This window comes from Vombatus ursinus, unplaced genomic scaffold, assembly GCF_900497805.2.
Source record: "Vombatus ursinus unplaced genomic scaffold, bare-nosed wombat genome assembly UNPS02014794.1, whole genome shotgun sequence".
Classification (NCBI taxonomy): domain Eukaryota; kingdom Metazoa; phylum Chordata; class Mammalia; order Diprotodontia; family Vombatidae; genus Vombatus; species Vombatus ursinus.
Window position 1 is genome coordinate 21,375,203 of NW_020954572.1, and position 24,671 is coordinate 21,399,873.

At 42.1% G+C, this 24,671-nt stretch overlaps 1 protein-coding gene across 1 annotated transcript in view; it reads left to right on the forward strand.

The window, feature by feature from the left end:
• DNAJC17 (DnaJ heat shock protein family (Hsp40) member C17) overlaps positions 1 to 24,671 on the forward strand; it is a 34,981-nt gene that overhangs the window by 566 nt on the left and 9,744 nt on the right. The window contains exons 2-4 of the mRNA XM_027870190.1: positions 20,813 to 20,882; positions 22,889 to 22,947; positions 23,315 to 23,402. Coding sequence (XP_027725991.1) covers positions 20,813 to 20,882; positions 22,889 to 22,947; positions 23,315 to 23,402 — 217 coding nt within the window. The remainder of the gene's footprint in view (positions 1 to 20,812; positions 20,883 to 22,888; positions 22,948 to 23,314; positions 23,403 to 24,671) is intronic.

The following is a 24,671-nucleotide window of genomic DNA, read 5'->3' on the forward strand; positions in this document are numbered from 1 at the left end:
TTCTTTTTCCTCTTCAGTCTCCCTCCTCTGTTCCCTTCTCCCTCTTCCATTTCCCTCCTCCTCTCCCTTCTTCCTCTTTCCCTCTCCCCCCTTCCCCTCTCCCCTTCCCCAAGTTCTCTCTTCCTTTCTCCCTTTTCCTTTTCCATCCCCTCTTTCCTCTTCCCCCTCTTCCTCACCCTTTCCTCTCCCTGCTCATCCTCCCTCTCTTCTCCATCCCCTCCTCTCTCCCTTTTTCTCCTCCTCCCCCTTCTTCCTCCTTCTTTCCCCTTTCCTCATCCCCAGCATGCCTCTCCCTCCATCTTCTCTTCCCCCTCCACCAGCTCTCTCCCCCATCCTATCTTCTGCCTTCCTTCTTTCCTCCTTCTCTCCATTTCATTCCTTACCTACTTAAAGAGTGATTGTTAGAAGGGTACGGTATTTGTTTGGTTCCGTCCGGACATTTTCCTACTTATAAAATGACCCAAAGCAGTTAGTCAGAAATTTTTTATTAAGTCATCAGTATGTGCCAGGCTGGGGATATGAAAAAAGGCAAAGGGACTGCCCTTACCATCTGAGAGCTCCCATTCTAATGGGGTCGGCGACATGTAAATGATTGATACTATTGAGAGTATATGAAATTGGTGTCTGAGGAAAGGGACTGGGTAGGGATTGCTGTTGGACTGGGAAGGGGCCCTTACAAAAAGCAAGATTTGAGCTTGAAGGCAGCAAAAGGCAGAAATGAGGAGGGTGAACATTCCAGGCTTGGGGAACAAGCTGTGCAAACATGGGAGACGGAATATGGTGCATGGCCTGTACGCCAGTGTGGCTAGGTCTTACAGCTGGGGAAGAGTGGGAGGGGGCCAAACGTTATTGTTTGATCCTGGAGGGTAATAGGGAGCTAGGGGAGTTTATTGAGTATGAGATCTGACCTGTGTTAATGTCCTGTTAAAAAAAAAGTTTCAGTAGCAACTCATTCTGGCATTCAGGTTTTTCCACCGTATGGCCCCAACTCACCTTTCCAAGCAGCCTATTGCAGTCTACACTGGGCCTGCCAGCCCCTCCAGTATCTGCAGCCTCCATCAGTTGAAATCTGGCACATCCCAAATGCCTTCTTCCTGAAGCCTTTTTCAGTTTCTCCTAATGAGGTGTGATATCTGAACTGTCACCATACTTTATCTCTCTTACAGTTATTGTACTTTATATATTGTCTAGATTTATAGATTTTCTTAAACCTCAATGTTAGATTATTAGATTGTAAACATTTTGAAGGCAATAACTCTATTTTACTAATCCCTATATCCAATACAGAATCTACCTCCTACATGGTAAGTAGTCAAATATTTGTGGAATTGCATGTGAAGAAAATGCCTGAGGTTTCTCAAAGAGAAAACAGCTCCATGTTGAAACCATTTATGGCCTGTATCATTAGGTTCTCCTTTGCCATTTGGTTTGAGGAAAAGAAGAGTAGAAGAGAGGAAGGAAGGAAGAAAGGGGGAAAAGAAGGGAAGGAAGATAGAGCTGAAAAGCATTCATTAAGCATTGTACTAAGAGGAATGCTTGCCCTTCTCATCTCTTCCTCTTGGCTTCCTTCAAGTCCCAGATAAAATTCTACTGAAGCATGTTAAAGACCTTAGCTTGAAAAGGCCAAGGTTCCCAACTGCACCGGGGCCATCTCCAGTCATCCTGATCTATATCTAGCCACTGGACCCAGATGGCTCCAGAGGAGAAAGTGAGGCTGGTGACTTTGCACAGCCCTCCCTCACCTAAATCCAATTCACTTGCACGTCATGGCATCACCTCCCTGATGTCATGGTCCTCTTTGAGAACGAAAGACAAACAGCAGCAGCAAAATCTTACCTTCTACAGGAAACCTTCCTTGATTCCCCCTTAATTCTAGTGCCTTCCCTCTGTTGATTATTACCTATTTATCTTGTATGTAGTTTACACATAGTTGTTTGCATATCATCTCTCCCATTAGAGTGTGAGTTTCTCAAGGGCAGGGACCATCTTTTGCCTTAGCATACATAGTCCCTGGCACATAACAGGTGCTTAATAAATGCTTATCAATTGAGTGAATACAGTTACAAAAGAGGAATGGTGGCCAGGGAAGGGGGTTTTGGTCTGGGGAAGCACAGGGTGGGTGACGTGCCCTCTCCAGAAGCAATGGTAGTGTTGATTTGTTTACTGTGGCCAAAGGAGGTAGGCAGGTAACAAGATAGACTGCAGGGATGTACAGCTGTATGAGATGTGATTCGTGGTCCAGCCTTAGGTTGGCTCGATGTTGTGGGTGACACGAGTTCACATTTACTCATCAATCAAGCTAGGTCAGCCTCAGGGCAGGAGTTTCAAAGCTGAATTGATCAACTTCTTTAAGAACTGGTGAGCATGATTTCAGGAGCTCTGATCTAGAAGCTGCTTTAGGAAGATTTGGAAGGGCAGAGGGGGCAAAATGGACTGGGTGGGCAGCAGACGGGATGGGAAGCAGATTCTGGTTGCTGATGGTGAGAGAAGGCTGTTGTTAGGAAGTACGGAGCAGAACAAGGCAAAGCCCATACTCTGCATCTCTGGCCTTTGTTCTGAGTCATAGAGGTAACAAATTAATTAATTAAATTAATTTTGATTAATTAAAATAATAATGGTGAGAGGTGCCTCATCAGAGCCTTAACTTATTTTTTATTTGTATTCCCAGGGCTTAGTACAATGCCCAGCACATAGTTGGTACTTAATAAATGTTTTTAGTATTTATTGTATGGTATCTTTGTGCCGATGACTCCCACATCTGTTTATGCAGTCCTGATATCTCTCTCAAACTTGACACATCTGAAACAGAACTCATTCTTTCCCCTTAAACCGACTCTCCCTCCTAATTCCCTTATTTCCATTGAAGGCACCTTGACTCCTCACTCATACAAAAATCTTGCCCATTCTGCCTCCACAGCTTTTCTAGCATCTGTTCCCTTCTCTCTGCTCTCTGGGCTACGCTCATGTTTAGGCCCTCCTCACCCCTCCTCTGCTCTGTTTACTCACCCCCAAATTGATCTCCCTGCTTCAGGCTTGCCCCTTTTCCAAGCCTTCTTCCGTGTAGCGTCTGAAGTGATGTTCCTGAAGCCTGGGAACTGGGCTGCACACTGTGCAGCCACATAGTAGGCACTTAATAAATAAATGCTGCTTGGTTGATAGGTATAACCTCCCCTTGAAGCCCCAGCATGGATGAAACTCTTTCAAGGTCGCTAGGTAATACACTGAATAGAGCACCTGGCCTGGAGTCTGGGAGGTCTGAGTTCAAATGTGACCTCAGACAGTTACTGCTCATGTGACCCTGGGCAAGTCACTTAACCTCTGTCTGCCTCAGTTTCCTCATCTCCAAAAAAGGGATAATAATAGCATCCTCCTCCCAGGGTGCTTAGTACAGTGCTTGGCACATAAAATGTTAGCTGTGATGATGATGATCATTATCATCGTTATAGGGGTGGGGAAGAGGCACAGGAGGCTTGGCTGTTAATGTAGAAGAAGGAGCAATGGACTTAGAGTCAGGAGAAAACTGAGTTCAAATCCTGCTTTTTATTCCATTGGCAAATTGCCTAACTTCACTGAGCCTCAATTTCCTCATTCCTAAATTGGAATTGGAATTGCCCAGAATCCATCTGGAGCGTTTGGGCAGTGGCAAGCCTCCTAGACCCAACGCCACTGGGGACACCCTTCTCCTTTCTGTTCCCTTCACCCTGTCCCCTCCCTGGGGTGCCCAGAACCCATCTGAGCCATTCGTGTGGATGGGGTGGATAAAGTGGGTGAGATGGAGAATAACCAAGCTTTGCTATCTTCTCAGCCACCGCCTCCTAAGGCCTTACTTACCACCAGCCCTGCCTCTGCACCCACTGGATCCTCAGCATTGTCTGAACTGAAAATGAAACCTAAAACCCTTGCCGGACCTTACTATCTGCCCCGCAGCTGCACCCTGACGACTCCTGAGCGTTGCCATCTGCGCTGTAGTTCAGCCTTCTTTTGTGTGTTACCTCTCCCAATTAGAATAAGAGTCCCCTGAGAGCTGAGGCTGGCTCACTTTTTTTGGGTGCTTGTTCAAACATTTTAGTCATGTCATGATCCCATTTGGGCTTTCCTTGCAAAGATACTGGGGTGGTTTGCCATTACCTTCTCCACTCCATTTTACAGATGGGGAGCTGAGGCTAATAGGGTTAAGTGACTTGCCCAGGGTCACACAGCTAGTAAGTGTCTGAGGACAGATTTGAAGTCAGGAAGATGAGCCTGGAACTCTATCTGCTGCCACCTAGCTGCCCCTTTGTATGCTTAATAAATGCTTTTTTCATTTATTTATTTGTATGTAAGCTGCTTTGTAAATCTTAAATGACTATACGTCTGTTGTTTTTATTCATGTAATCTTAATACTCTGTAAATCATTTGGAAGGAAACTAGCATTTATTAAGCCCCTACTATGTGCCCTGCACTGTGCTAAATGCTTAACAAATATTATCTCATTTGATCACATAGTTGTCATGCATCTGGCCAATGGGACTTGGAAGCCCCAGTTGGGTGTTAAAATGTAAGCAGGAAAGCATGGAGGCCAGTATCACTCTATATCTTTCCTAAAGGTTGTTGTAGTGACCTGAGTAACCCAGAACTGGACAAAATACCAGGTCCTAGAAAAGTTTGACCCATCCTAAGAGTTATTTTTGCTTCTTGTTTTCAAATGGAATCCCTAAGATTATGAGTTTTTTAAAAAAGAAAAGTGTCTTTTTTAGAATTAGGGATTGGAGTAAAGGGTGGCTTAGGGTTCAGGAGGTTAAGGGTTGGGATGGAAATGTTACTTTGTCAGCCCTGGGGAGCCAAAGATTTTGCTGGAACCCCTCATCCTTTTAGGCACCAGCTTGCATTGCGCTCTCCTAAGTTTTCGCTTTACCTCCTTTGTCCACTTTGACTCTTGAAAGTGACATATCTTGCTCTTTTAAAATGTTCTCTGTACTTATTTCTTGCTTGCTACGCATTTCCCCCCGTGGGTTTCTCAGACTTATGTCAGTAGGCCCCACTTGCAGTCCTTTCTGTACTTCTGCCTCCTCCCCTGAAAGTTGCCCATGCTTTTGAAATGAAAAGGCCAGGATCGATGACTGACTCTCTCTCATTTTACAACCAAGTGCTTATGCTGGTGTCCCAGGACGTTTCTTCCCGAAAGAAGTGCTGTTAAAATACTTTATACTTGTACAGCGTTTTAAGTACTCTCAGGCACATTTTATTATTTTATCCTTACCACACCAGGGCAGGGACTGTTATCCTATTGTAAAGATAAGAAAACTGAGAGTTGGAGGAGTGTTGCACATAACTGGCTAGTCAGTGATAGAGAACCAGGCCTGGAACTCAAACCTGCCAATTTCTGAAATGTAGGAGAAAACCAGCTTATAGGAAGTCCGCCTCCTAAAATATCTTTCAAGCTACTGTCATCTTTTAATCTTTTAATTCAAGGAGATCATAGGTTTAGAATTGGAAGGGACCAGTAGAGTATAAGCTTCTTAAGGGCAGGGACTAATTCATTTTTGTCTCACTAGTCCCAAAACCCATTGAAGCCCTTGCTGCTTAGCAAACGGTTAATATGCTTTTGATTGATTATTGATAGATCAGAAGCCATCTAGTTCAATCCCCACAGATAAAAAACAAACAGACCTAAGGCGTAAATCTGTTCCTGTTACTTACCCCTCTTGTTCAGAAATATCTAGCAGGTTCTCTGCAGATTCTTTTGCTGTGGATTCAAGGCCTTCCTCAGTGGGGCACCACCTTGATTTTATGCTTTTCTTCAGCCCAACTGGACCATTCCCAGTTCCGTGAACATACACATGCTGTAACCTCATGCTCCTGTGCTTTTCTTCAGGCCGTCCCCCGTGCCTGGCATCCCCGTCCTAGGTTCTGGCCTGCCCTTTAAAGCCTCAATTCAAATGCCGTCTCCTCCATGAAGCCTTCCTTGATCCTCCTGGGTTGCTAATAACTTTTCTCTTCAGACCCCACATAGCAAGCACTTTGTTTTGTAACTTTTTAATATAGTAGGTCATGTAATAATATGAATTATGATTAATTATAATTGTTGATGTCTCAGCTCTTACTAAGCTGCTGAGCCCCTTCAGGCATAAGCACAGTACTCTGAGCACAGTAGGTACTAAGTTCTTGTGTCATTGGCTCTTTCTCTGATACCGTGTTGTCTCTAAACAGAAGTGTAATCTTGATACATGCCCCTGCATCCCTAAAGATATTCTGCATTTTTATACTTGCTTTGTATTCAGAATAGGTTCTAATCAACACACTTCATTTTTGTTTTTTTTATAGTAGATTTTTTTATTGCTATCTTCGGATTTTTTGTCTCTGAGATCTCCTCCCAGAGAGCTATCCCTTATCACAAAGAATTTTAAAATCTGACATATTCAGTATTCCACACTTGTGAACTTTCCCTCCTCTGTTCCCCCCCTGTGCCAAGAAAGGAAGGAAAGGGAAGGGAATAAGCATTTATATAGTGCATACTACATGACAGGCTCTGTGCTAAGCTAGCTCTCTGTCTCTCTTTTTCTCTGTCTCTCTCTTTCTCTTTCTCCTGTCTCTACTCCTGTCTCTCTCAACAAGTATTACCTATCTCATTTGAGCCCAAGAATCAGGGGTGGGATGGAGGAGGAAGAAATATGTATATTTTTAATATGTGGAATAAGAAGCTACTTTTCTTTTTTTTAAATTTTTTATTAATTTATTTTGATTTATCAACAATCATTTCCATTTGCTTTTGAGTTTAACATTTTTCTCCCCCTTCCTCCCCACCACCCTCCCCAAGACGGCAAACAATCTGATATAGGCTATACATATACATTCTTATTAAACATTTTCACATTAATGATGTTGTAAGTAAAAATTAGAATCAATAGAAGGAACCACCAGAAAGAGGAAACAAAACTCAACAGAAGAGAAAAAAAATAGCAATTCAAATTCCCTAGTTCCTTCTTTGGATATGGATAGCACTTTCCATCACGAGGCCTTTGGAGATGTCTTAGATCTTTGTATTGCTGGGAAAGAAGGTACTTTTCTAAACTCTTTATCTGTACCTGTTGAGAGGCATCATGGCAGAGTGGATAGAGCCAACCTTGGCATCAGGACTTGGGTTCAAGGCCAATGTAGGCAGATCACTTAACCTCGATGTGCTTCAGATAAAAAGTAAGACAGTAAGTTGAAGAGTCCGTGCCAATCTGCACTGGTGGAAGGAGTGCCTCCACTGGAAGCCAGACCTATTGGTAAAATCAGAGAGCCAGTCCAGAACCTAGGAGCCAAATTCTTACAGTCCTCTCTTGCTAGCTGTATTCAAACATGGATCCAAACATGAATTGTAAACCCATAAGGCTTCACCCTTGAATTTTGGCTGCTCCTTGGGGAGGTAGTCCAATAATAGTTGTCATTATTAATTATAGGCACATCCTGTGACAGCCTTTCTAGGTATTATTTTTTAGTCTCTACATACTTATTTGTTTCCCCAATGAGAATGTAAGTTCATGGTGTGTAAGGATCGTTTCGTTCCGTGCATTTATATCCCCTTGCCTCACACAGTGCTTGGCCCATAGTAGGTCAAGTCAAGGAATCAGTTAATACTTAGATATACTAATATTTTTTGAGTGTGGTTTTTGTTTCAGCTAAGGAAAATAACTGGGGAACAGATCCCTATCTTAACATCCGTCTTTCTGTTGAGCTGACTTTCCTGAAAGCCACCATTCTTGATCAATGAAAAGACATCTGGGGGGTTTCTCCTGTTATCAGTTTTCCCAAGGCCTGGGCTTCTAAATCTTTGTGGCTTATTCCTTGTCCATGATGTCAGGTATCAGTCTTGATTTCTTTCTCTGAACATTTGGGGGTTGAGATGCTCTCTGCCTTCCCCAGACTTAAGGGGAAAAAAAAATCAATTCTTGAAAGGCAAAAAGGGTCATGATTACTAACTGTTCCCATTTTTTTTTCTTTTAAAAAAAATTTTTTTTTAAACATTTTTATTTCAAGTTTTTAGTTCCAAATTCTATCCCTCCCTCCCATCCTCCCTTTGATTGTAAGCAATCAGATAAAGGTTATACGTGTACAATTATGTAAAACATTTCCTTTTTAGTCACTTTGTACAAGAAAACTCAAATGAAAGAAAGTGAAAAATAGCATGCTTCAGTCTGTATTCAGTCAATATCAGTTCTTTCTCAGGAGGTATATAATATGCTTCATAATTATAGTCCTTTGGGATCGTCTTGAATCATTGTATTGCTGAGGATAGCTGAGAATAGCTAAGTCTTTCACAGGTCTTCATCGAACAATGTTGCTGTTACTTTGTGCAACGTTCATCCAGCTCTGTTCACTTCACTATGCTTCAGTTCATGTAAGTCTTTCCAGGTTTTTCTGAAATCATCTTGCTTGTCATTTCTTATAGCACAATAATATTCCATTATCATCATATACCATAGCCCAATTGATGGGCATCCCTTCAATTTCCAGTTCTTATCCACCATATAAAGAGCTGCTACAAATATTTTTGTACAAATAGGTCCTTTTCCTTTTTTATGATCTCTTTGGAATACAGACCTAGCAGTGATATTGCTGGATCACAGGCTATGAACAGTTTTATAGCCCTTTGGACATAGTTCCAAATTGCTCTCTAGAATGGTTGGATCAGTTCACAACTCCACCAACAGTTCATTAGTGTCCCAGTTTTCCCACATCCCCTCCAACATCCAACATTTTCCTTTTTTGTCATGTTAGCTACTCTGACAGGTGTGAGGTGATACCTCAGAGTTGTTCTAATTTGCATTTCTCTGATTAATAGTGATTTAGAGCATTTTTTCACGTGACTATAGATAGCTTTGGTTTCTTTGTCTGGAAACTGCCTGTTCATATCCTTTGACCATTTATCAGTTAGGGAATGACTTATATTTTTGTTAATTTGACTCAGTTTTCTATATATTTGAGAAATGAGGCCTTTATCAGAGATACTTGTTGTAAAATTCTCCCCCCCACCCCGTTTTCTGCTTTCCTTATGATTTTGATTGCATTGGTTTTATTTGTGCAAACACTTTTTAATTTTATATAATCAAAATTATCTATTTTACATTTTGTAATGATCTCTATATCTTTTTTGGTCCTAAATTCTTCCCTTTTCCATAAATCTGACAGATAAATTATTCCATGCTCTCTTCACCCTTTATGTGTAAATTATACCCATTTTGACCTTGCCTTGGTATACAGTGTGAGATGTTGATCTATACCTAATTTCTGCCATACCGTTTTCCAGTTTTCCTAGCAGTTTTTTGGTCAAATAATGAGTTTTTGTTCCAAAAGCTTAGATCTTTGGGTTTATCATATACTAGATTACCATAGTCATTTACTATATTGTAATCTACTATGTAATCTAATTTACGATGGTCTTTTACTATATTGAAATCTACTCCCCTGATCTACCACTCTGTTTCTTAGCCAGTACCAGATTGTTTTGTTAATTAATGCTTTATACTACAGTTTGAGATCCAATATGTCTAAACCAATTTCTTTTGCATTTTTTTCATTGATTCCCTTGATATCCTTGAGCTTTTGTTCTTCCAGATGAATTTTGTTATTATTTTTTCTAGTTCTATAAAATAATTTTTGATAGTTTGATTGGTATAGCACTGAATAAATAGATTCATTTAGGTAGGATTGTAATTTTTATTACATTGGCTCAGCCTACCCATGAGCAATTAATATTTTTCCAGTTGTTTAGATTTGACTTTATTTGTGTGAAAAATGTTTTATAATTGTGTTCATGTAGTTCCTGGATTTTTCTTGGCAGGTAGAATCTCAAGTATTTTATATTGTCTACAGTTATTTTAAATGGAATTTCTCTTTCTATCTCTTATTGCAGTACTTTGTTGGTAACATACAGAAGTGCTAATGATTTATGTGGCTTTATTTTGTATCCTGCAACTTTGCTAAAGTTGTTAATTTCAAGTAGTTTTTTAGTTGATTCTTTAGGATTTTCTAAGTATATCATCATATCATCTGCAAAGAGTGATAATTTTGTTTCCTCATTGCCTATTCTAATTACTTCAATTTCTTTTTCTTCTCTTATTGCTATAGCTAACATTTTAGTACAATATTAAATAATAGAGGTGATAATGAACATCCTTGCTTCACCCCTGATTGTATTGGGAGGGCTTGTAGCTTATCCTCATTACAGAGAATGCTTGCTGATGGTTTTAGATAAATATTACTTATCATTTTAAGCTTCATTTATTCCTTTGCTTTCTAGTGTTTTTAATAGGAATGGGTGCTGTATTTTGTCAAAGGCTTTTTCAGTATCTATTGAGATAATCATTTTTTCTGTTGGTTTTATTATTGATATGGTCAATTATGCTAATACTGAACCAGGTCTGTATTCCTGGTATAAATCTCACCTGGTCATAGTTTATGATCCTTGTGACATATTGCTGTAACCTCTTTGCTAATATTTTATTTAAAAATTTTGCATCAATATTTATTAGGGAAATTGGTCTATAATTTTCTTTCTCAGTTTTGGTTCTTCCTGTTTTGGGTATCAGCCCCATATTTGTGTTGTAAAAGAAATTTGGTAATACTCCTTCGCCTATTTTTCCAAATAGTTTATATGGTGTTGGGATTGATTGTTCTTTAAATGTTTGTCACTTATGAATCCATCTGGTCCTGGGAATTTTTTCTTAGGAAGTTCATTGATGGCTTTTTCAATTTCTTTTTTTAATATTGGTTATTTAAGTATTTTATTCTGTTAATTTGGGTAATTTATATTTTTGTAGATATTCATCCATTTCATTTAGATTGTCAAATTTATTGGCATGTAATTGGGCAAAATAGCTCCTAACAGTTGTCTTAATTTCCTCTTCATTGGTGGTGAATTCACCGCTTTCTTTTTTGATACTAGTAATTTGGTTTTCTTCTTTCCTTTTTTAAATATCAAATTACCCAATGGTTTGTGTGTGTGTGTATATATATATTTTTTTTTTTTGGGTGAAGCAGTTGGGGTTAAGTGATTTGCTCAGAGTCACACAGCCAAGTAAGTGTTATGTGTCTGAAGTCGAATTTGAACTCAGGTCCTCCAGGGTCAGTGCTTTATCCACTGCACCACCTAGCTGCCCCTGGTTTATCAATTTTATTGTTGTTGCTGTTTTTTTTTTTTTTCTTCTTTTCATAAAACCAGCTTCTAGTTTTATTTATTAGTTAAATGGTTTTCTTTCATTTTTATTAATCTTTACTTTGATTTTCAGGATTTCCAATTTGGTCTTTAATTGGGAATTTTTAATTTGTTTTTTTTCTAGTTTTTAAGTCACATGCCCAGTTCATTGATCTGTTTTTTTTCTCTATTTTATTGATGTAAGCAATTAGAGATATAGCTTTTCTCCTAAGTGCTGCTTTAGCTGCATCCCATAAATCTTGGTATGTTGTCTCATTGTTGTCATTTTCTTTAATGAAATTATCAATTGTTGTGATGACTTATTTGTTAGCCCACTTGTTTTTTAGGATTAGATTATTTAATTTCCAGTTAATTTTAATCTCTCTTTCTCTTGTTCATTACTGAATGTAATTTTTATTGCATTATGATCTGAAAAGGATGTGCTTATTATTTCTGCTTTTCAGCATTTGGTTGCGAGGTTTTTATGTCCTAATACATGGTCAGTTTTTGTGTAGGTGCCATGTGTTGCTGAGAAAAAGCTATAGTCTTTTTTGTTCCCATTCAATTTTCTCCAGAGATCTATCATATCTGACTTTTCAAGAATTTTATTGACCTCCTTAACTTCTTTCTTGTTTATTTTTTGGTTAAATTTATCTAGTTCTGAGAAGGGAAAGTCGAGGTCCCCCACTAGTATAGTTTTTTTTTTTTATCTATTTCCTCCTGTATCTCATTAAACTCCTTCAAAAATTCAGTTGCTATACCATTTGGTGCATACATGTTTAGTATTGATATGACTTCATTGTCTATGGTACCTTTCAGCAAGATATAGTTTCCTTCTTTATCTCTTTTAATTAGATCTATTTTTGCTTTTGCTTTATCTGTAATCATGATTGCTACCCCTGCTTTATTTGCTTCAGCTAAAGCATAATGCACCCTGCTCCAGCCCCTTACCTTATGTGTATCTCTCTGCTTCAAATGTATTTCTTGTAAGCAACATTATTATAAGATTCTGGGTGGGGGGGGCGGGGCAATCAAGGTTAAGTGACTTGCCCAAGGTCATACAGCTAGGGAGTATCATATGTCGGGGGCCGTATTTGAACTCAGGTCCTCCTCACTCTGGGGCCGGTGCTCTATCCACTGCTCCACCTAGCTGCCCCAAGATTCTGGTTTTTAATCCATTCTTCTTTCCACTTCCATTTTATGAATGAGTTCATCCCATTCACATTTATACTTATGATAACTTACTGTGTATTTCCCTCCATGCTGTTTTTCGCCTATTTATCCCTCTCTCTCTCTTACCCCCTACCTTTTCTCTCCTCACAAGTGTTTTACTTCTGATCACTACCTTCCCCAATATACCCTTCCTTTTATCAGTCCCTCCCTCTTCTATTATCCTTGTGCCATTTTATGTTTCCCTTGAGTCTTGTATTGAGAGGTAAAATTTTTTATTCAGTTTTGGTCTTTTAATTAGAAATGCTTGAAAGTCTTCTGTATCATTAAATATCCTTTTTTTTCCCTGGACTATTATATTCAGTTTTTCTGGGTAGGTGATTCTTGGTTGTAATCCTAACTCCTTTGCCTTCTGGTATGTCATATTCTAAGTTCTCTGTTTCTTTAATGTGGAAACTGCCAAATGCTGTGTAATTGTGGCTGTAGCTCCATGGTACTGTTCCCATTTCTTGAACCAGTGGTTGCTAATAGTTTTTTCTCTTGTGCTGATTCATCAGGGCATAGTTCATCAACTATCTGTCATAAAACGAGAGCAGGCCCTATGGGTATTTTCCTTATCTGCTCCCAATCTGGCCGTTTACAGCTAAAACTAGTTATTTGCACTACTTACTTACTGTCACCAATTTTATTGCATGGGAAACCAGAAGCCTGCCCCTAAATGATAACTTATCCTCTTCTTTTTTTGACCATCTTTCCCTGAAGGATCCAGAACTGTTTTGCGTGCCTTAATGATGGTTATTTTATATTTTTTGAAACCCATGGCCCTTTGCTTTTGAGGGTGAGTCAGCTATTCACTCCCCGTTGGAGAACAAGTGAATTGTCAAAGACATTACTGTGTGCCTGGGGCCAAGCCCAACATGGTGTCCAGAAAACCCTGCTCCTGGCCTGGTCCTGCTCTCAGGAGCTAAGGCTTCCTTAGCCTCCAGATCCGAATAGAACCAGTTGTGGGTCTTGTTGGGCCACTTGACCCTATTGAGGAGAGGCTGGGTGTCTGCACACATTCCGTAGTCCTCCCCGTTACCCTTGTCTGTAGAGTGATGGAGCCAGACACTGAATTCAGTGCCCTTTGTGATTCACAGGACATCCTGTTTCAGGCTTTTCCTTCTCTGGACTTAGAGGTGCAGGAGACCTTTGAGATCATCTAGTCTGATGGCCATAGAATGCAAATGGGGAAACTGAGGCCAAGGAATTCAACCAATTTGCTCCAAGTCACGTTAGCAGAGCCATTATCTGAACTTAGCTCCTCTGAGTGCACGCAGTGGAGAGAATTGGACCAGGAATCACGAAGACCTTGGTCCCTGGCCCGCCCCAGACATTTCCCAGCAGTGTATATATCTCCGGGCAAGTCACTTAACCTCTGATCTTCAGTTTCATTACTGTAAAATTCCAGTAGTGATAATACTTGTCCTACTTACTTCACCATGTCATTGTGAGGATTGAGTGAGGTAAGGAATGTCAAGTGCTCTGCAGACTTTAAAACACTAGAAATGTCTGCTTAAGCAACATCATCACATAGACCACTGGGTTTTAATTAGGAAATGTGAATAATAGGAAAGGGGAGTTAAAAAAGAGGTTTAGGTTCTGGAAAGGCAGGGATGATGCTTTGCACTCCTTTTTAAAATAATAATAATAATAATAATAGTAGCATTTAGTGCTTTTATGTTGGCAAAGCACTTTATATTTGTATCTCATTTGATTCTTATATCAGCCCTGAGAGTAGGTGCTATTATTCTCATTTTACAGATAAAGAAACTTGGCAAACAGGTTAAATGACTTGCCCAAGATCACACAGCCACTAAGTGTCTGGGGCCCAATTTGAACTCACGTCTTCCTGACTCTGAGTTCAACTTGTTATCCACTGTGTCACCTGTCTGCCTCTCCAGTTACCTCTCACAAAAATTGCTTCAGTGCTCAGAGCACTTCAATAAAGTAAGCTCAATAAATACATGTTGGAAAAAAAATGAATGTTTGCACATGGGACCTTTCAGTTTATTAAGCTCCTACTGTGTGCCAGGCACAGGGGATACCCTCAAAGAATTTACCTTCTGTAGTAGGGTAATTAGGTAGTGATTAGGTGAGCTAATGAGTAGATATTGGACCTGGAAGGAGGAAAACTCCGGTTTGAATCCACATGTCATAAGGATATAAGCTGTCATGTAAAATATTAGAGATTCTAAGGAGCCAAAGTGAGGAGGGAGGGTAGGAATTCCCTACACAGGGGCATGCTGTGACAATGGAGATGTGATGTTTTCTGAGGAACCATTAGAAGGCCTTTGTCAGTCAGCCTCTTCTGTGGGTTAAGAGTTTTTTGGGTTCCTTTGAAAATAACTGAGTTCATAGACTTGGGACAAAGAGTTGGGGCTTAAGTGTCGGAGCCTAGGCTCAGTTCTTTTCTTTTTTTGGTTGAAAAAGTCTCTGGGGATGCAAGTGGCAAAGGAAAAGAAAGGCCTAAGATTTTCAGGGTTGTCTCTGGAGGAAACCTGAAGATGGGGAGAGATCCTTCCACTATTAAGAAAAATTCATAGCCTCTGGCATTTTAGTGTGGCCACTTCTCTCTCCTTTGGATAGCCATTAAGGTCCAGTGCCAGAAATTGGGTGGAGTAGATGACTTCGCTGCCAGTTTTTAGCTTCTTAGACTTCGACCTTGTCAAGCCCACATTTTTCGGTTCCTCCCTCTTTTGGTGTGCTCCAGAAAGTCCTTAATCATAACTAATAGGAAAGATTGTCAAGAATGTTACTGGTAGAGCAGGCTATTGAAATGCTAATCACGAGTAGGAGTCTTGATTATAAACTGTACCAAACACTGGAAGCCTCTCCAAGGCCTCTGCTTAATGAAGGCCATTGTGGAGAGTTATGTTTACCGGATGAGAAATACCAGTTTAGAGCAGCCGTCCCAGTGGGAAGGCCGGCTAAAGCTGGGCATCCGGTTTGCCACACAAAGCACTAAACCCCAGGCCACCTGGCCGAAAGCATGAACTGACCTTGGGAGGCCAGGAGCACAGCATGGCCCTCAACTAGGGCCGGTGCAGTGGCTTGTTATGGTAATAACCTGTCATGTAGGGCAGCAGGCACCCATGTGCTGTAGCCCTGTCCTTTCGGACCCTCATAGGCCATTGGATTTTGGCTGACGTCCAATCTGAAATGTTCTAGGACATGGGTGGTGGTGGTGGGGGAGGTTTCCATTTTTGGGGGTGCTTTTGGCACCGAACCAGGACTCCTGGAGTAGAATTTAAACCATCTCTGCCTCCACTGTTGGATTGGGACCACTTGGGGCCGGGACAGACCAGAGCTGATCAGATATCAGATCCCCCTATAGCTAGGGCGATGTCACTGTTTGCCTCATCAACATTCATCTTCACATAAAATTTCTGAGAAGAATGTTCTGTTCTGAGGGAACAGAGCCTCCCGGCCGGGCTGCTCCCAGGCCTGCTGCTGGTGCTGGTGCCTTCCCCCTGAGACGACCTTACCTCTCCCCTGTGGTATCTTGTGATTTATTTACAGTTATTTACATTTTATTTTCCCCCGTAGAACACAAGTTCCTTGAGGGCCAGGACTCTGTGTTTGCTTTTCTTTTGTAGCCTCATAGGACTCACCCCTGTGTTAAGTGTTTAATAAATGCTTGTGGGCTGGCTGGCCGACTTGCAGTGGGTTGGTTGGAAGGCCTCTCTCTAGAGGACTGAGGAATAACTGGGCTTGGCTTTTGTAAGACAAAAAGTACTCTGTGAATTAAAAAAACAAACAAACAACCTAAGGCTGAACTCCTTCTTAAGCAAATTTTTGTGACGTCCAGGCCACAGGTTTTAAGGGGTGGAACCAGGAAGTAGCTTTTTTTTTTAACCTAGAAAAGAATTTTGAAAAAATGTCTTCAGTATAGATTAATCCCAAAGAAGACTAAAGTGAATGACCATCTGGGGTAAAATAAAAGTAGTTCATATTTATATAACACAAGGACCCAGTGACATAGGCAGTACAAATATTTTACAGATGGAGAAACTGATGGTAATATAGCTGGTAAATGGTGAAGTCACGACTTGAACTCAGGTCTTGTGGGTTTTTTTCTCACTACACCCCACTGCCTTTCAGTTGGAGAGATATCTCCAGGAAGGCTTCCAGTGTGCTGAGAAGACCCTCTGGAGGATATAGGGGTCATGAGCAAGAATCGTGGAGAATAAGAAGGCCTGGCTGGCTGGATCACAGTCTCAGCAGTTGGAGGAAGTGTCCACACTAATGAGATCAGGTATCCACCAAAGGGCAAAGCATAGGCAGCTGTGAAATTATTCTTCATATCTTGCCCTCCTTAAAATGAACTTTTGCCCTGACCTTTCCTTGAGTATGTCTTTTCCATTTATTGCTTTTCAGTTGTACTTACTGTATAGGGTTATTAAATTTCACGTATTTTCAGCTTCATACTAGGGGTTCATTTTAGGCCTTTTTGAATATCTCTTTCTTTTCAAACTCTTAGCCTGCTTTATATTTCAGCAGTCTACATTATTGATCTGACTACAGGATCTCACTTCTGGAATCTGGCTTTTATGGAACTTGAAAATCGCCTATAATTGTACCTCTTGGTACATGATCTTTCCAGGAGTACTAGCAGCAGTGGAAATGTCTTTCCCACTCTCCTCTGTACATGTTGGAGGAGCTGTGCCAGCCATCCTGGATGCTGGTGCTTCCAGAAAAGGAAGGCAGGTCCCTCCCTTTTGTCTTTCCAGGGGTCACACTACAAATCTGAGCATCTCTTCCTCTGCATAATTCCTCCACACTATTCCCAATGCTGATGGTGTCTGAGGGTAGCTGATGGGTTGAGACCTAGGGCAGTCCTACTCCCCAAAGAATTCATTACTTAGTCTCAGAGCCTGAGCATCTCAGTCGTAAATAAATGAGGCGAGGCCTGCTGTTCACAGCTGTAGCTCTGTCACTGAAGCTCGCATTCTTAAAGGTGGAGCTCTGTCTTCCAAATCTGCGCCTTTGTAATGACCTTGCCTCGTGCGTGGAATGAGCACCCTTCTCAGGAGAAGTAGCCCTCATCAGTCAGTCGGTCAACATTTTCTGTAGTGCCTGTTATGTGACAAGTGCTGAGGATAGAAAGAAAGGCAAAGGACAATCCCTTCCCTCACGCGGTTTCTGTCTTGGGGCTTCCCTCCTTAAATAGAGGATTTGGGGGGAGCTCTCCAAGGTCTGCCCTTTCCAGTCAGAGGGAAGTAAGGGCTCAAGGTGTGTGTTTGGGAGGGCTGGAGGTGGTACTGAGCAGGTGTGAGTTTCAGAGTTGATATGATCTTGCAGAAAGGTGAATATCTGGAGATAATGATGAAGTCCAGTTGAGCTGTCAGGTAGGTAATCCCTCTGTTCCTTCAAGACCCAGTACTAGGGCTGTATTTCACATGAAGCCTTGCCTGACGGCCCCCTCGATTGCTAATACTTTCCTCATTTCTTTCTTTCTTTCTTTTTTTTTTTTTTTGATGAGGCAGTCGGGGTTAAGTGGCTTGCCCAAGGTCACACAGCTAGTAAGTGTCAAGTGTCTGAGGCCGGATTTGAACTCAGGTCCTCCTGACTGCAGGGCCAGTGCTCTGTCCACTGTGCCACCTAGCTGCCCTACTTTCCTCATTTCTAACTGCTTTGTATTCATTCTCCTTATAGGCACACGCATATATACACATACGTGTATACATGCACGCACATGTGTGTACATATGTACACATGGTGTCTGCCTCTCTAGAATGTAAGTTCCTTGGAAGCAGGGAGTTTTGTTCTGTATATTTGTACCCCCAAGGCCTAGCACAGTGCCAGGCACAATAGTAGGTGGTTAATTAACGTTTGTTGGTTGATTGAGTAAATTTCCCATACACTTCCTTGCCTCCTCCTCCCTCCACCCCCACCCCCAGTTGGGTTTCTGGTTTTCCGATGGAGTGAGGCCCTGTCTTAAGAGTAGAGCTGGGGATGTGGGGGGCAGCGCAAGTGAGAGTGATCCCTTTGTGTGATTAGTCTTGTTCTCAGTTCCTGAAAAGCCCAGCTTCCCATTGTTTTTTTTTTTTTTTTTCATTTTAAATTTCACCACTCTTTTGTATTCCCTTTAACTTTAGCTTACGGTTTTGTGTCCTAGAAGCTTATTTACTTTTCGAAAAAAATAACAGGCTTATTACAACAAGGTTGGTGTTTTTTGTTTTGTTTTTTTTTTTTGAACGATGTATGTGTGTACATTCCCCGCCATTATATATACCCTCTTTAAAGGGATCTCATTTTGGGAAGGATATCTGACCTACATCATAGTTGGATTAATATGTTGTACCGAGAACCATGTTCCTCAGCATTCTTTCATCCTCATTAGATAACTATTTTCATGAATTAATGCTTTGTCTACTAACACAGCTATTTTCTCTTATCACCTCTTTCTTTCCTTATATTATTTAAAGCTAATTAAAATTTCTGTTGCCAAAGTCATACTTTTCTTTTGATTTACCATTTTGTTGTGATTGTAGTGTTAGGTTTGGTGTCAGGAGATGGAAATAAAGATTACAGGATCCAGACAAGAAAAGAGAGAAAGAGGACTTTGAGAGACAGTAATAAGCTGTTTGGGCACATTTGGGAGACTTTACCCCATTAATGTAGTATCTTGGAGTGTGCTTCTGCACCCTAGGAAAAGGTTTCATGGTGTGGGACCTGCAGAAGGATTAACATGGAGATGAGTTGGGGTCTGTTTGAGGGAGGGAGGGAGGAAGAAGGTTCTGTTGAGAGGAGAGAAAGAAGGGGGCAGGGAAGAGGCATTTTGAAGTTGAACTAAGTATAGATTAGGGACAAAAGAGAGTCATTGTGGACTAGAGGCTTTCGAAGGAGTGTACCAAGGCCACGGTGTTAAGCCACCTCTTAGAAATCTCTCCCTTCTAGAGGGTGGGACCAATTAGTCCATTCTGTGGCTATAAGTATCAGAAGTCCCTCAATCCTTTGAGGGCTGATTTCCCAAGGATCTCGCTGCTAGGAAAGATGGCTAATGAAGCAAACACTTTACAATGAGGCAGGAACGTACCTCTGAGCATCTGTGGACCCACTTCTTTTAAAAAAAAATTTATTGATATCTTTTATTTTTATATTATTAATTTCCAACTATATCCCTCTCCTCTCCTCTCCTCTACCCAGAGAGTCATCCCCTGTCACAAAGAGTGAAAAAGAGGAGGAAAAAAAGTTTTGAAAAACTAACCAATACCTTAAGCAAATCTGACAGTGTGGCCAGTGTTCTCTACCCATAGACCTCCACCTCATCTGCAAAGAAGAGAGGGAGAGCATTTTCTCATCTCTTCAGGACCCACTTGGTCATCCTGATTACACAGCATTGGGTGAAGGGGTGGGGTTTTTGTTGTTATTATTTTTCTTTCCATTTCCAGTTCACCGGAACCCTCTCTAAATACACATTTCCTTGTGTGTTCCACCTTTCTCTGAAATGGCTCTCTGAAAGTTGTTACTTAGTATTCTCATTCCTGGAGGGGCTCAAAGATAAATGTCCCTCGCCTAAATTTCATCAGATGTAACTGATATGTGGTTTCTAGCTTTGGTCACATAGCATGCTGCTCACTGTAACCCAGCAGATGGCGCCAGAACCCCACACTGTCTCATCAATGTCCTTTTAACCTTTTTTTTTTTTTTTTTTTTACCAGTGAGTTGTATGTAGCTGCCCCTTGTCACCCTGGGAGCCTCTCCATCTGCCCCTGCTCCAACTGTTTCATATGAAATGCAATGTGGCACTGGTACTCTACCAGATGCCCGTCCATTCCCCTGGTAGGCCACTCCAGCTAGATGGCCACCTAGAAAGTCTTCCTTCCTCATGGAGATATTCTAAGGGCCTGAGATCCCCCTTTCTTTTTTTTTCTTTTTGGTGAGGCAGTCAGGGTTAAGTGACCTGCCCAGGGTCACACAGCTAGTAAGTGTCAAGTGTCTGAGGAGAGATTTGAACTCAGGTCCTCTTGATTCCAAGGTCAGAGCTCTAGCCAGTGCACCACCTAGCTGACCCGAGATCCCCCTTTTCCAAGAGGTTGTGAAATGAATAGAAGAAGAACCAAGGCCAAGGAGTCGTGATCCAGCTGCTAACATTTTATACTTTCTTGGTATAAAGCAACTGTGAAGTTAGCTTATAAAAGAGATGCTTATTTAGTGGGGCTTTTAAGCCATGAGACCCTTCTGTGTTTTGATTATTGTGACTCTAGGGAGACCTTTCTGGTCCAGCAGTGGCTGAACCAAAGTCAGCCTTCTTGCTTTTAGGTTTCTGTTGTGGCTGTGAGGTGATGCTTTTTGTACAATAACCAGAACCTTTTTTTTGGGTGGAGGGAGATTCTTCAAGTTTGCTTCCATAACATTTTGCAGAACCATTAATTTATCATGACGCCCTGCAATGTAAGCTAGCTCTGTGAATGAATAACTGTCTTTTGGCTCTTTCAGGTGAAGAAAGCATACCGACAAAAGGCCCTTACCTGCCATCCAGACAAAAATCCAAATAATCCTCAAGCAGGTGAGAATTTCCTGGCCGAAGGGAAAAGGACAACTGTTGTCAGCCTTGCCACTTAGAGTTGGGGAGCTCAGAGCAAGGACACCACATATATACATGGGCTGCTGGCCGTGGGCCCACATTTAGCATTTCTGTAGTACTGTACCTTTGCTATCTCATGTATAGTCTTAACTGTCTCCTCCTTTGGACTCTGTCTTAGGAATCCACACCTTTTCCACGCTAGGAACTTTTGATTATTCCCCCAAATATTTCTTCAGTCTCAGGTCAGGTATCAGTCAGTCAGCAAATATTTATTGTGTAAGTGCCCAGGCACTGTATTGGACATTGGGGATGCAAGTACAAAGTACTAGCGAGGAGCTAGTATGGGGGAGACAAAGACATAAGTGCAAACATGTGAAGTTTAACTAGAAAGTTAATAAATACAGATATATACAGATATAAGATCATTTGGGAGGGAGGGCCCTGGTATTTGGGGGAATCAGGAAAGGCTTCATGCCTTAGATGGTGCTCAAGCTTCCACGTAAAGGAAGCAAAGGTTGGGGCAGCTAGGTGGCGCAGTGGCTAGCGCACCGGCCCTGAAGTCAGGAGGACCTGAGTTCAAATCTGGCCTCAGACCAAATACTTGACACTTACTAGCTGTGTGACCCTGGGCAAGTCACTTAACCCCATTGCCTAGCCCCCCCCCCAAAAAAAATAGCAAATAAAGGAAGCAAAGGACTCTGAGATAGAGATAAGGAGGAAGTCCATTCCAGGCACAGAGATGAGAGATGGAGAGTTGTATGTGAGGAAAAGAGAGAAGGCCAGTTCAGCTGGACTGAAGAGTTAGGAAAGGTGGCGATGTCAAATGTAGTAGGAAGGTTGTTCAGAGCCAGTTGTATGGTGCTGTTCAAACAGCCTTTAACAGAGGCCCTGTAACCCTACCACAGAGGAGCGTATATTTACTCCTAGAGGCAGTAGGGAGCCAGTGATAAAACTTGAATTTGACTGAACAAGGAAATGACATGGTCAGACCTATGTTTTAAGGGAAATTACTTGCCTAAAGCATGTAGGATAGATTAGAGTGGTGAGAGAGAGAGAGAGCAAGCAACTGGGAGGCCGATGAGAACCTGAGCTAAGGTAGCAGTTGTGTGAGTAAAGAAATGGGTGGAATTTGAAAGACGTAGTGGTAGACGGGTAAGATTTGGCAATTGGTTGGCTATTGGGGTGAGGGAGTGAGGAGTCTGGGATAATATTGAAGTTAGGAACCTGGGAGAGTGGGGGAAGAATGATGCAGGTAGAAGGAAGTTTGGATGAGGGGTGGGTTTGGGGAAAAAAAATTGAGTTTTGGACACATTGTGTTTAAGATGTCATAGTGACATCTAGTCAGAAATGTCCCCTGGGCAATTGTTGATGTGGCCTAAAACTCGGAGGACAGACTGGGATTATCTATAAAGATCTGTGAGTCATCTGTATAGAGATGATAGTTAAATCCATGGACACTGTGAAAGTCTGAGAGAGAGGAGGGAATGTGAGTGAGCACACCCCTAGGACAGAACCAACGAAGGAGACCCAGGAGTGGACAGGAGGAGGACAAGCAGAGAGTCATGTCAGAAAACCCAGAGCAGTGAGACTCTCCAGGAAGAGAAAGAGGGTGGTCAGCAGGGTCAGATGCAGCTGATAGATTGAGAAAGGCAGTTAAGACCTCATTGGTAACCTTGGAGAAAGCAGTTTCAACTGAATTAGGAGCCAAATTGCAAAGGCTTGAGGAGTGAAGGAAAGGAGAGGAAGTAGAGACAGGGAGGGTAAAGAGTGTTTATAAGGTGTTTGGTTGGGAAAGGCAGGAGAGTGATGATAGCTTGGAAGGATGGTAGGCAAAGTATAGTGAAGGTTTTTAAGGATAGGGAAGTATGTGTCCAGACGGGGCTGGGCCCATCCCACCTTTATGAGGCTGGCACATCTGTGGTGTGATGGAGGATTCCATTACCGAATTTAACTTCAGTTTCTCTTTCTCTTTTTATTTCTATGCCCAGCTGAGCTTTTCCATCAGCTTTCCCAGGCCTTGGAGGTGCTGACGGATGCTGCAGCCCGGGTAAGGACATCTCTACTTTTTATAAGCTATTCCCTGGCTCTGTTTCTTCTTTACCTCTCTTCCTGTGCCCCTTTCCTGACCTCATCACCCAGAGTCTTATCCCCATATGGTACAATCTCTCCTCTTTATTTGCTTGTGACCCAAGCACTTTGCCACCTGCAGTCCCCAAGGCTGAGGGAAGTAAGGTACTTCAGCCTTTTTTGGGGGGGCAGAGGAGGGGGAGGGAGTGGGACTAGGAATTTACAAAGTCTCAGAACTGGCAGAATCCTCAGTGGGATTTCAGAGGTCATCATGGCAGACTCAGCGGTGAGTCCGAGTTCTCTTTCTCTGACTGATATTCCACTCTGTTTTCTTCCGTCTTTGCCAGGCAGCGTACGACAAGGTCAGGAAAGCCAAGAAGCAGGCAGCTGAGAGGACTCAGAAACTCGATGAGAGAAGAAAGAAAGTGAAGCTGGGTACGGAGGGCAGAGGGAGCGTCTCTCGGCTCAGGGTTCACTAGGCTTCCCTAGTGTCACTATCCATCAGTCCTTTCACTTTTCCTCTAGGGGTTCCGTTTCCAACAATGCAGAGTGTTTCTTACTTGAGGTCATCTGGTTCATCCCGTGCATGAGCCAGGAATCCCTTCTCAACCTGCCTGGCAAGTGGTCATTGACCCAAAACCACCTAGCTAAGTCTTCAAGCCGGGGCCTGGCCTGGGTCCATGCTGGGAATCTGGGCTACATTCAGCTCTTCCCAGAACTTCCCCAGTGGGTAATTTCACCCTGAACAATCCATAGTAGTATATAGCCACTTTATCCTCTCTCCTGCCCATTTTCTGGAGGGGGTAGACACTGTTTTGAGCCTTCAAGTTGCATCATGTTTATCATTTTCATTCATATCCTGAGAGTCAGCAGCGTGGGAGCTATGATTTCTGACTTTGGGATCTCATCCATTGTTTGGGATTAGCATGTTTTGAAAAGTAAATCACCTGCTATCTCAGTATCTGTTTAAGTAAAATAGGAGGTGCTAGATGATTACAGTGTAAGGAGGGCAGGGGTAATCACTAGGCCTGAGAGGTATCTTAAAGCAGTTAACCCTACTTTAGGGCAGTAGGAAGATTGTGGGGGACACGGTTAATGTCATATACAAAGTCTGTCAATACTGTATAGCAGTGTAGGGCCAGGCCCCCAGTTGGTACCCAGTTAATCCAAATTGAACTCAAGGGAAATGAGAGTGAGCCCATGGGGAGGAGAAAATAGAAGCGGAGCCAGTTCCCAAGTCAGTCTCTTGCACCAAACCACAGGGGCAGAGCCCAAGGGCTCCACCCACTGCCGACCTTTGCCATCTAGGCTGTGCTATTTCTGTATTGATACCCACACCCACGTGTACCCTTTGTCCCTGGTCCTAGGGAACCAGCTTTGCTGGTGTGAGGTTTTTGGGCTCTTTGGTCTGATGCTTTTTCAGTACTCTGAATCAAATAAATGGAAACAGGATTCCCAAGAAGGGGCTTAATAAATATGTATTGACCAAAATTGAATTAGAAATAAAATCAATCCTTAAACAACGCTGGAAAAGCGAACTATAGATGGATATCCCTTCTGATCTGAGTCTTTCTTTGGGGTTTTTGGAGTAAGGAAGAGAGGCCCCATGTCAGGCCAGCTGGGACCACGGAGGAAGGCTGTAACACATAGGGTTGAATTCAGCCCTCATGGCCAAGGCCAATGCCAACGTGGGCTGCTTTGTAA